Source organism: Pecten maximus, chromosome 4 (genome assembly GCF_902652985.1).
Source record: "Pecten maximus chromosome 4, xPecMax1.1, whole genome shotgun sequence".
NCBI classification, from domain to species: Eukaryota; Metazoa; Mollusca; class Bivalvia; order Pectinida; family Pectinidae; genus Pecten; species Pecten maximus.
In genome coordinates this window covers 36,206,385-36,220,240 of record NC_047018.1, presented here as the reverse complement: position 1 = coordinate 36,220,240, position 13,856 = coordinate 36,206,385, and the positions used below count along the sequence as shown (strand labels likewise).

At 36.9% G+C, this 13,856-nt stretch overlaps 1 protein-coding gene across 1 annotated transcript in view; it reads right to left on the bottom strand.

Moving 5' to 3' along the window:
- The window catches only part of LOC117325973 (sodium bicarbonate transporter-like protein 11), a 37,536-nt gene that overhangs the window by 11,287 nt on the left and 12,393 nt on the right, over positions 1-13,856 (bottom strand). Inside the window, exons 6-9 of the mRNA XM_033882513.1 lie at positions 5,359-5,481; positions 3,373-3,486; positions 2,553-2,685; positions 755-828 (exon numbers count right to left, since the gene is read on the bottom strand). Of these exons, the coding sequence (XP_033738404.1) occupies positions 755-828; positions 2,553-2,685; positions 3,373-3,486; positions 5,359-5,481 (444 nt within the window). The remainder of the gene's footprint in view (positions 1-754; positions 829-2,552; positions 2,686-3,372; positions 3,487-5,358; positions 5,482-13,856) is intronic.

The window sequence follows — 13,856 nt, the reverse complement described above, 5'->3', positions numbered from 1 at the left end:
GCAATTATTAGAATGTTGAAATAGCTAGATATATGTTATAACAGTGCTAGACATTTTTTCTGTCTGTTGTTAAACTCATAAATCAAGTTGACCAGGACCATCCAATACCCGCCAACATTGTGTAGATAGATACGGCCTCAAAATCCTGATTGATACAGCCTCGAAACTCTGATTGATACGGCCTCGAAATTCTGATTGATACGGCCTCAAAATCCTGATGGATCAAACTCAAGCCCTTATTCCTCCCTCCTAATTAGCTAGGTAAACACTGATGGACATTAGTGCTGTAACCAATCTCGCAACCAAACCATCACGTACATGGTGCCCACAATTATGTAATGTACCATATTTTATTTGTATGGACTGCATTCCTTTACAGACTAACTCTATAAATTAGACAAGCATGTTTTCTGTATATACAGTATTTTCCAAACGTAGTAACTCTCCATTTTATTATCCATACATAACATCTGTGTACAACTCTCAGCTCTGATGTAACAAGACAATTTGGCAAATTACAAGTTGTTTGTAATTTTTTTTAATTGCGGAAGGACCGACAGACACATTGCAATCCATATATAGTGCCCTCCTCCTCCACCTGCTTGATTCCTAGTGGCTAACAACTGAAGGTTACACCTGTACTTTACAGCTATGGGTCATCATTATGATGAAATGTGTCACAATAACAATTCTTCCTGTAATAACTACATAGCCTTAAGTGGCTTCATTAGAACAAAGGAATCTGCAGCATTACCTTTTAAGGTGTCTTTAATGGCATCCGCAGAAAAGGCAAAAGTGATGAAAATGGAAAAAATCTCTTCTGTTGATCTGAAATATTGATTGTTTAAGATGAATTTATTGTAATTCAGTGGATCAATGTCATTAACCAGATCATGGCAGCTGCAGACTAACAACTGTGTTAATCTGGGGGTGGCATTGACAGTACATAATCTCTCGACTAGACTGGGGGTGGCATTGACAGTACATATCTCTCGACTAGACTGGGGGTGGCATTGCGAGCACATAATCTCTCGACTAGACTGGGGGTGGCATTGAGAGTACATATCTCTCGACTAGACTGGGGGTGGCATTGCGAGCACATAATCTCTCGACTAGACTGGGGGTGGCATCGAGAGTACATATCTCTCGACTAGACTGGGGGTGGCATTGCGAGCACATAATCTCTCGACTAGACTGGGGGTGGCATTGAGAGTACATATCTCTCGACTAGACTGGGGGTGGCATTGAGAGTACATATCTCTCGACTAGACTGGGGGTGGCATTGAGAGTACATATCTCTCGACTAGACTGGGGGTGGCATTGAGAGTACATATCTCTCGACTAGACTGGGGTGGCATTGCAAGCACATATCTCTCGATGAGATTGGGGGTGGCATTGCGAGCACATATCTCTCGACTAGACAGGGGGTGGCATTAAAATGAGAGCTCACATCTCTTTCGGAGATTGGAGGTGGCATTAAAATGAGAGCTCACATCTCACTACCTGACTGGGGGTGGCATTAGAATGAGAGCTCACATATCACTACCTGACTGAGGGTGGCATTAGAATAAGAGCTCACATCTCACTACCTGACTGGGGGTGGCATTAGAATAAGAGCTCACATCTCACTACCTGACTGGGGTCGGAATTTAAATGAGAGCTCACATTTCACTACCAGACTGGGGGTGGCATTAGAATGAGAGCTCACATCTCTTTCAGAGTGGGTTAGGCAATAAAATGTGTGATTTAAGATTGATCAGGTTACTTGGCTGAGAATACAATAGGAGTAAACTTTCTGTAGCCCAACCTTTCAAGCATATGAGATTATTAAAAAAAAAGGTGTTTTGATAACTTTAGACTAATATCAAGGGAGAATATGGAAACGTCAAATCCACAAATTATTTGGGAATAAAACTGTTCTTGTAAATCAATATACATGTACATATATATGACTCTAAAATGTAAATGGCTCTATTGCACAGAAACATTTTTTGCTGCAAGAATAGAAATCCAAGTCCTCGCATTGAACAAGAGGTCATAGTGGGAAATATGGATGTGCACTTTATCCCAATTCACATTCATATCAGTATGAATGTCAAAAACATTGGTCATTCTCTATAAAGTGTTGATATATTTCTTATATCTATATATATGTTCTTTGCTGTAATTAGATCTCAATCCATGGTTCTTTAGAGTAGGTATTGCCAATTTATTGTCCCTTATAACATCTTCGACAGTTGATAGTGGTGTAATTTCACATCAAAAGTAATTTCATATACGTGTACATAATCTACTTAATGACAAGCAACATGTATCCACAGTATCTCAAGGTACTTTATCTCTGCCCATGTTTATTATCTAACAGAAGAAATACTGTTAATGAATCCTGACATTAACAAATTCTTTCAATTGAATTTGATTCTAATAAATTGTCATGACTTGATTGCTGTCGACTTTGACAAACTCAAAATTAGCTCTGACCTTGAAGACTGCCATTAATTGAACTTTTTTGTTTCTATCTCTTACATTGATATGCTGTATTCATTACTGACCTTGAGGAATACTTCATCAGCTTGCTGAGGTTGAGGAACACATAGATGAAGAGGAAGAAAGCGTTCCACAATCCCACACAAGCAAACATGGCGTAGAAATCTAGATCAAAATCCTCACATACATTGTAGATCACTACAAATATAAAAGATAACAAACGTTAAGATTTCTCAAATCAAAAAGGTAATTCAGAAACATATGGCCACTTCAGACCCTTAATTCAATTTCCTGATTATTGAATTTTCTGGATAATCTTACATCATCTTTTGAAGAGATGTCCTAACAGCAACATACAACAGATATTTGTCCAAGTTCTTGAATATTTTTATGTTCTTTTTGCAAATGACCTTCACGTTACACAAATTTAACCAACAGCTATGCTGTAGGTGTTTGAATCATTTAGACAAAATTTTCTTCAAACTGGAAATTTAGGCGCATTTATATGGAATAAAATACTGTATGGCTCCTCCTTTATCTCTCATGCACAATATAGTAATGCATTGCCCTTACTTTCAATTTCCATATAGAATACAGTAATGCATAACATCCCTACTTTCAATTTGCAAATAGAATACAGTAATGCATAGCCCATACTTTCACTTTGGATATAGAATACATTATAATGCATAGCTTTATTTTCACTTTGTTAGTGAACAAAGTTCTGTAATGCCCCTACTTATCCTTTGCATAGAGAACAAAGTTCTGTTTTAAGCTATAACTGACACTTCCACAAAAAACATGCAAATATTGAAGAAGACTTGTCATATCTTACAACCCAAGTTTGAGAGCAGGACACAGTCCTTGAGAATGAATTATACATACATTTGGTGTAGAGTGCTAATGGAGCAGTAGTGAGAAGGACAATGAGGGGTTGGCCGCCAAACACACTGAAGAGTACTCCTCCAAAACACTGAGAAAATAGAATCTTCTGCATATCTGTAACAATAAAAGAAGTGAAACTGTAAAAAAATGTAATAAGGATATCAACAATTACATATCAAACTTATAATGCTCTAAACACCAGGGCCCAGTTGTTCAAAAGGTGGTTAGGCTAATCACCTTTTGAACAACTAGGCTCTGGTCAGTTAAGCTAAACTATAATGCTGTAAGTGTAGTGTATAGATTCTCAGAAAGTGAGACTTATATTTATGATCACTAATTGATGCTGACCTGTCCTAATTCCCCTAGAATTTGTTCATAAATGTGAACCGATTGTTGTTAAGTAAGTTACTAATAATCTGTATTTTTGTTGTTGACTCAGTGTTAACCTTACCTATGGCCCCATGAGTGTTGTTGACTCAGTGTTAACCTTACCTATGGCTCCATGAGTGTTGTTGACTCAGTGTTGACCTTACCTATGGCTCCACGAGTGTTGTTGACTCAGTGTTAACCTTACCTATGGCTCCACGAGTGTTGTTGACTCAGTGTTAACCTTACCTATGACTCCATGAGTGTTGTTGACTCAGTGTTAACCTTACCTATGGCTCCATGAGTGTTGTTGACTCAGTGTTAACCTTACCTATGGCTCCATGAGTGTTATTGACTCTGTGTTAACCTTACCTATGGCTCCATGAGTGTTGTTGTTGACTCAGCGTGACCTTACCTATGACTCCATGAGTGTTGTTGACTCAGTGTTAACCTTACCTATGGCCCCATGAGTGTTGTTGACTCAGTGTTAACCTTACCTATGGCTCCATGAGTGTTGTTGTTGACTCAGTGTTGACCTTACCTATGGCTCCATGAGTGTTGTTGACTCAGTGTTAACCTTACCTATGGCTCCATGAGTGTTGTTGACTCAGTGTTAACCTTACCTATGGCTCCATGAGTGTTATTGACAGTGTTAACCTTACCTATGGCTCCATGAGTGTTGTTGACTCAGTGTTAACCTTACCTATGGCTCCATGAGTGTTGTTGACTCAGTGTTAACCTTACCTATGGCTCCATGAGTGTTGTTGACTCAGTGTTGACCTTACCTATGGCTCCATGAGTGTTGTTGACTCAGTGTTAACCTTACCTATGGCTCCATGAGTGTTGTTGACTCAGTGTTAACCGTACCTATGGCTCCATGAGTGTTGTTGACTCAGTGTTGACCTTACCTATGGCTCCATGAGTGTTGTTGACTCAGTGTTAACCTTACCTATGGCTCCATGAGTGTTGTTGACTCAGTGTTGACCTTACCTATGGCTTCATGAGTGTTGTTGTTGATTCAGTGTTAACCTTACCTATGGCTCCATGAGTGTTGTTGACTCAGTGTTGACCTTACCTATGGCTCCATGAGTGTTGTTGACTCAGTGTTAACCTTACCTATGGCTCCATGAGTGTTGTTGACTCGGTGTTGACCTTACCTATGGCTCCATGAGTGTTGTTGTTATTGACTCAGTGTTGACCTTACCTATGACTTCATGAGTGTTGTTGTTATTGACTCAGTGTTTACCTTACCTATGACTCCATGAGTGTTGTTGACTCAGTGTTAACCTTACCTATGGCTCCACGAGTGTTGTTGACTCAGTGTTGACCTTACCTATGGCTCCATGAGTGTTGTTGACTCAGTGTTGACCTTACCTATGGCTCCATGAGTGTTGTTGACTCAGTGTTAACCTTACCTATGGCTCCATGAGTGTTGTTGACTCGGTGTTGCCCTTACCTATAGCTCCATGGGTGTTGTTGACTCAGTGTTGACCTTACCTATGGCTCCATGAGTGTTGTTGACTCAGTGTTGACCTTACCTATGGCTCCATGAGTGTTGTTGACTCAGTGTTAACCTTACCTATGGCTCCATGAGTGTTGTTGACTCAGTGTTAACCTTACCTATGGCTCCATGAGTGTTGTTGTTGTTCAGCATACCAAATGCGATGTTGGGAAGGACACAGGCGAAATACAGGAAGAACACTGTGGATAGAACTTTGTGGGGGGTCTTGTGGCCAATTATACCTGCAAAAATAATAAAAGTTTCCGTGATTAATAGAGTATCATCTCAGCATTTAACTTTTAGGATTATTTCTATCCAAATTTACAAGATATCTGTATGATTTTTATTCTGAATATGTTGCCGTGTACTTGATATTTCAATTTTTTTTTTTTTATAAATGTCTTATAAAACATCTTCCTTTCTCACAATACATTATATTTAAGTACATGTACTACAATATTCTCCTGGTGTTGTAATGAAAACTTCTGTATACAATTGACATTCCTAGTTTGAGGCCGGCTTTATTTAATTGATATTAATGGTTTCATTTTTCTTATTATTTTGAAACAAAAAATCTGGATAAATACATGTAAATGGAAGTTCAACAATGAGACACATCACCCAATTAAATATCTATTACTATGTCTCTCAATTAAATCAGCAATCCATCAACGACGAGACACATAGCCCAAACAAATATCCATGACTTTGTCTCATTTCAAAAACATTTGATTAATTCCAACATACACACCCAATTATCAAGTGAAAGCACTTCAATAAATGATGTAATTATACAGCAGACATTATCTAATCAGAATTCAGGAAGTGTTCCAAGGTAACATGTGCTCAGCATCATCATCAATCTTGACCAACTGTTATATGTAAGACCGATAGATAATTGTGTCAATTTCATCTACATAATCACTTTTCCCGAGTTAGCTAGTGCATGGTCCTGGCCGAAAGAAACACAGATGAAAAAGGATGTGGGGAAAGGTTTGTTAACATCACTCTTAATCTATGGCTAATGTAGGTTTAAACAACGGTTAATATATTACACAAACCTATAATCTGCAGGAATACAGTATCCTTAACTTCCTTGTTAACATAACAAGTGGAAACAGACAAGAGGCCCAGGGGGCCTGCAACCCTCACTTGGACAATGAGTGATTGAAACATACCTGTTAGCAACCCTCACTTGGACAATGAGTGATTGAAACATACCTGTTAGCAGAGTAGATGTAAGGTGATAATTTTCGAATGTCAATAGTAATTAGTAGCTAATGACAGAAAAATCTCTGTGTATATAATTTTAAAAATTATTACAATGTATATACAAATATCATAAATTGATGTATATACATGTATTGAATTATATAAAGTTATATAGATCTAACCATGATAAAATCCAGTTACAATGATAGCATATATGTTTATAATGCATTGTTTGGTAAATGTGGTACCACTTATAGACAATCTGATAATTTTATTCCATGCTGCCCAAAAAGACTGATGATTATTTTAGTTTATTTCATAATTGTTGTGATTTGTTTTCCTTCTAAATAACCATTCATTTCAACTATCGTAGGTGTTTGGGTCTGCTTTCCTCTTATCTTAAATACTGAGAAGAAAATGATTTTCAGAATTGTCGGAAACATAAATGTACTTGCTGTTAATGTACAATGCCATAAACCTATCATTTACATTTCAATTGCAAAAGACAGAGACAGCCATTATGTCTTGAAAAAAAATCTAGATACGGAGATGGGGAGATGCGTCCATTGTTTCCTAGGTATTAAAGTACAATGGTAGAAAATGGATCATTGTCATACCGAAATAAGTTTCTATATTTGTAACTCGCATCAACTAAGTATAGATTACAACTGACCAACCAACTCCCTGAATAGGACAAGGAATTAAATCTTAATCAGAAGTTACTGCTGTCTGGTCCAAACCTTGGAGCTGTTGATGGTTGTAATACTGGCCACTGAAGTGCTCAGCCTAGCCTGTCACTGTTAGTTATACTGACCGTAAACTCTTCGTGGTCGTAAACCCTTCTTGGTCGTAACTCATACAACAGTACAACAGATTTAACATTTAACATTTAATGCTGAAGTGTGATCACCATATATGGGTTCCCCTTCACTACAGTTCTACCGCTCCAGGAGTTTTTCCGGTACAAATTTGAACATTTGAAATTTAACGACTGACCTTCACTTTTAGCTTGGTGCTAAAAATCAGAACTATAATCAAAATTAAATATCATAATTGGGATGTGAAGCTCAAAACAAAAACGGAATTTTAAGTTAATAGTAGCGCAGAATCCTGACCACATCAGTTTAAATCAGAAATTGCTTTACTTACAGACTTAAACACAGTATTATATATCCTCATGCCTGCTGATAATCCCACCCATGTCTTGTGCCGTTCAGTAAAATGCTGATAATGATATTCCATTGTCTTTCGATAAACCCATCCCCTAATTCAAGTAAATGTTTGCAAGCCTCATGCTGGCCTGCCCAACTCTAACTTTGGTTTGGTTTGTTTTGTTTAACGAGAAAAAACACTGGCCTATGGTCAGTACCTGGCAACTGCCCCACGTAGGTTTCAAACTCGCAACCCAGAGGTGAAGGGCTAGTGATAAAGTGTCAGGACACCTTAACCACTCGGCCACCTTGGTCCCCCTCAAACTCTTACACTCGGGTTATGATGTCCATGTCCACAGTACAGGCCAATGTAAGATTCTATTAATCACGTACAACTAGAGACCAAGAAAACCTACCTGTGGTAAAAGATTCATCTCTGTACTTTTCGAAAAATTAAGACAACAATATTTACGGTTTCGAAATCCAATATGGCAGTGTGTCAGCCATCTTGTTTTCAAAATTGGGTTCTCAAAATTATACATACACATCAAAGGCCCAAAAGACTAACACATAGATTTTGAGGAAATACAATTAAAAGGATGAATTGTTTAGTAATAGATAACAGACCAAGGATGATTTCTAATTTGAACAGCCCACCACCTAATAACTAATGTTTAAAGACATGTAGAAGACAATTCAAGATATAAATTATTTTTTATTCCATATTAGATATTACAAAACAAGTCTTAGAAGATTTTATACATGTATTTGCAAATCTTGGCAAACAAATAATTAAAACTTTGAGGTGAGTTTCATAAGATCTCATACAAACAGAAAAAAAAATTAATTAAAAATGCTTTTATGACATAACTCAGAAAACCTAGGTTTTGACATGTTTTAAAGTAGAAATGTGGAGGGTTTAATCAGATGGAAACAGCCATTTAGTTGAGCAATTCACAAGTCATATGTTATTGTCCATATTATGATGTCACAATGGATTTCTAACTGGTGTGTCCAATGAAAAATGCTCCAGGGTAATTATGACAATAGTGACATATGCAAAAAATATTACACAGGCAAATAAAAAGTTGATTACCATTTATATTGCTATGGGATAAGATGGAATACAAAAGTGCATGTACATTATTGATCTACTCTGGGATGAAGTTTAAGGATTGGCCCCCAGGGCTCATCTCTTGACTATATCATTAGTGTAATTATTGTCATTAACCTTAGACTTATAAAACTTTATCGCTTCTCAGATCCCTTAATTAATGACAAAGATTTATCGCTTCTCAGATCCCTTAATTAATGACAAAGATTTATCGCTTCTCAGATCCCTTAATTAATGACAAAGATTTATCGTTTCTCAGATCTCTTAATTAATGACAAAGATTTATCGCTTCTCAGATCCCTTAATTAATGACAAAGATTTATCGTTTCTCAGATCTCTTAATTAATGACAAAGATTTATCGCTTCTCAGATCCCTTAATTAATGACAAAGATTTATCGCTTCTCAGATCCCTTAATTAATGACAAAGATTTATCGTTTCTCAGATCCTGTAATTAATGACAAAGATATTGTAGGTTTATTTCAAAACAAAATTGATTTATATATCTATTTAACTTTTCATCACATCCAAATGAACTTCATTTCTTTGATATAGGGCTGGCCTGACACAATGTGAGAACAGTGTACTGGATTACTCCTAACAAAATCTCAAACACAGGCAATCATTCTTACATCAATCTCTAATAAATACCTGTTCATCCATTTTTCTCATGTCTGTATGAGAGAGTGTCAGTCCTGTGAGAAATAGACATTTGACTGGCCATCATACTGCACTGACAGTTAATGTCCATACATTCTTACCTCTATGGGTTACATCACGAAGGACTGAAGTAATATTATCTTGCTATAAAAGGAGAATGGGATATCTTTCATTCTAGATTGTATCTTCCTTTGTAGACAACTTGAAGTCTACATGTCCATTCAAAGGGCCATGATTCGGAATAAAGTGGAAATCAAAATGGAATTTTCATGTGTAATTGAGCCTTTCAAACGTCTATTAGTTTGGTAAACTTGGGTGAAATAGCGAGAATATTATCGAGTGAACAATAATTGTTGAGCCCGATGTACTATGCCAGACTACTCCAATAGCAATATAGATGATGTATAAACCTAGGTTTTTGTAAAGTTGCACATTTTTGTATCATTACTAGGCATTGTGAGAGTATTGCTGTGTGAAGTCCCCCCTTCTGTTACACTGAGTAACAGAATCCAAGATTTTAGAGAGTGGAGGTAAATTGTGTTGTTTAAAATGTGACAAAATAAAGAAAAGAGGAACTGCAGTTGATATTTGTCTGGAGTCTGCTGAGCCAGTAAGGCATGGTGAAAGGAATGACAATGCTGAATGTTCTCGGCCAAATATTAATATCAATCAACTTCGCTCAAATTGTGTTTTTCTTATTGTAGTCAAATTGTGTTATTCTTATTGTAGTCAAATTGTGTTATTCTTATTGTAGTCAAATTGTGTTATTCTTATTGTAGTCAAATTGTGTTTTTCTAATTGTAGTCAAATTGTGTTATTCTTATTGTAGTCAAATTATGTTATTCTTATTGTAGTCAAATTGTGTTATTCTTATTGTAGTCAAATTGTGTTATTCTTATTGTAGTCAAATTGTGTTTTTCTAATTGTAGTCAAATTGTGTTATTCTTATTGTAGTCAAATTATGTTATTCTTATTGTAGTCAAATTGTGTTATTCTTATTGTAGTCAAATTGTGTTATTCTTATTGTAGTCAAATTGTGTTATTCTTATTGTAGTCAAATTGTGTTATTCTTATTGTAGTCAAATTGTGTTATTCTTATTGTAGTCAAATTGTGTTATTCTTATTGTAGTAAAATTGTGTTTTTCTTATTGTAGTAAAATTGTGTTATTCTTATTGTAGTAAAATTGTGTTATTCTTATTGTAGTCAAATTGTGTTATTCTTATTGTAGTCAAATTGTGTTATTCTTATTGTAGTCAAATTGTGTTTTTCTTATTGTAGTCAAATTGTGTTATTCTTATTGTAGTCAAATTGTGTTATTCTTATTGTAGTCAAATTGTGTTATTGTTATTGTAGTCAAATTGTGTTATTGTTATTGTAGTCAAATTGTGTTATTCTTATTGTAGTCAAATTGTGTTATTCTTATTGTAGTCAAATTGTGTTTTTCTTATTGTAGTCAAATTGTGTTTTTCTTATTGTAGTCAAATTGTGTTTTTCTTATTGTAGAGTATGTAGTTGGTAAAGTTTCTGTTAATAATAATTAACGGCTTCCTCATTTTATCAAGGAATATGACAAGATTTTACAGCCATTTGGATTGTTTAACATTTCATAATCTGCAATTTTAGAACAAACAGAGCTCATGGAATGGACCAGTTTATATGACAAGGATTGGACCAGTTAGTGTAATGAGAAATTGACCAGTTAGTGTGATGAGGAATGGACCTGTTTGTATGACGAGGAATGGACCAGTTAGTGTGACGAGGAATGGACCAGTTAGTGTGATGAGAAATTGACCAGTTAGTGTGATGAGGAATGGACCTGTTTGTATGACGAGGAATGGACCAGTTAGTGTGACGAGGAATGGACCAGTTAGTGTGACGAGGAATGGACCAGTTAGTGTGATGAGGAATGGACCAGTTTATGTGACGAGAAATGGACCAGTTAGTGTGATGAGGAATGGACCAGTTAGTGTGAAGAGGAATGGACCAGTAACTGTGACGAGGAATGGACCGGTTTATGTGACGAGGAATGGACCTGTTTGTGTGACGAGAAATGGACCTGTTTGTGTGACGAGGAATGAACCTGTTTGTGTGACGAGGAATGGACCGGTTTATGTGACGAGGAATGGACCTGTTTGTGTGACGAGAAATGGACCAGTTAGTGTGATGAGGATTGGACCAGTTAGTGTGACGAGAAATGGACCAGTTAGTGTGATGAGGAATGGACCAGTTAGTGTGACAAGGAATGGACCCGTTTGTGTGACGAGGAATGGATCAGTTTGTGTGACGAGGAATTGACCAGTTAGTGTGACGAGGAATGGACCAGTTTGTGTGACGAGGAATGGACTAGTTTATGTGACGATGAATGGACCAGTTTATGTGACGAAGAATGGACCAGTTAGTGTGACAAGGAATTGACCAGTTAGTGTGACAAGGAATGGACCTGTTTGTGTGACGAGGAATGGACCAGTTTATGTGACGAGGAATGGACCAGTTAGTGTGACTAGGAATGGACCATTCAGTGTGACGAGGAATGGACCAGTTAGTGTGAGGAGGAATGGACCAGTTTGTGTGACGAGGAATGGACCAGTAAGTGTGACGAGGAATGGACCAGTTTGTGTGACGAGGAATGGACCAGTTAGTGTGACGAGTAATGGACCAGTTTGTGTGACGAGGAATGGACCAGTTTATGTGACGAGGAATGGACCAGTTAGTGTGACGAGGAATGGACCTGTTTGTGTGACGAGGAATTGACCAGTTAGTGTGAAGAGGAATGGACCAGTTTATGTGACAAGGAATGGACCAGTTTATGTGATGAAGAATGGACCAGTTAGTGTGACGAGGAATGGACCAGTTAGTGTGACGAGGAATGGAACAGTTAGAGGGACGAGAAATGGACCAGTTTATGTGACAAGGAATGGACCAGTTTATGTGATGAGGAATGGACCAGTTTATGTGACGTGGAATTGACCAGTTTGTGTGACAAGTAGCTTTAGTAAACATAAAAGTGGTGAGTTAGGAGTATATCAGAAATATACAATGATGGCGATGGTTGTGATGATATGAGCATTCTCATATTGTGTCTGCAGCCTAAACCAATTTTCTTTGTTGTGTGTTTCTTCTGAAGGAGAAACCATTACAAGAAGGTTCAGCATGATAAATTCAAATTTGAAAGAAAGGATAGAAATACCTATACATGTATATGAACATCCTCATCTTGGGTCTTTAACCCCTCCCAAGATCTGTTGTTAATATATATGTGACTAGAGGAGTTGCCTACACAAAACACCATTGTCAAATCTGTATCTATTATAGTTCAAGTTTTCTCTAATGATCTTTTGTACTGGCATTCATGCTATTTTGATTAAACCAAAATCTATTTTCTGGTGTTTGAAATTGTTTCGTGTCAAAAAGGGGTATCTTAAAATACTTAAAATAACAAACTACTAATGGTGGCTGTCGGCAATTTTGAATATCTAATCAAGTCACAAAATGTGACATGCACAAATATGATCCATAATGAACATATTACAATTTTCAAGAAGGTAACTTTAAAAGTTCTTGAGGAAGAGTGATACAAAATGGCCACTGGCGGCCATCTTGAATATCTGGTACAATGGATATCTGGTACAGTCTCAAAATGTGGCATGCGTAACCTTGATCTTACTGAACATGTCCCTTAAATCCTATAAACATCCTTCAGATATAAGAATTGTTACAGTCATGAGTGAAGGATAGACTACAGATAAAAAGTGATTTAAAAGATCCATCATAATCAGGAAGTAGGCTGAAAATATGACAGGTGTACTAACTAATGAGGGTAAGTTATAAACTTTGCAGGTGTGAGATTTTCTTGTCTCACCCTAGATCACATCAATCACATCAATCGCATCAATCGCATCAATCGCATAAATCGCATCAATCACATCAATCACATCAATCACATCAATCACATCAACATTTCCTTGCATTGATGTAACGTCAATATTAGATACATAAGCGGGTAAACATGGTAAGAGAAAAATAATCATTCACCCCCATGGAAGTGAGACAGGGGAGTGTCAACCCTCGGGGGAAGATACTTAGGCTGCCAACACTCTGCAAGCCTCGTGTTTGGAAACTTAAGAACCTTCCCCTCGGGTTGAGATTCCCTAATACCATACCCAAGGGGGTGAAAGATTCTATTAGTCCCCTCCAGTTAGATAGAAAGTGGCTAAAATCTAGTGTATAAAATATTTCTAAACTTTTCATGAATTGGAAATCATGTGAAATCAATAATAAAGTTGTTGGCGCTATTGTAAATCCATTTTGTCTGCGAGATATATCCTCAAATACACACAGGAGTCTTCAAAGGCATCTAAATGAACTCAGAATCGATACTGACATTTCTCAGCTGACAGAGGATTTAAAAGACTTTAACATTGTTATTTCTTCAATAGATGTCCCTTCATATCAAACAATCACAGCTAGCACTGAAGCCATC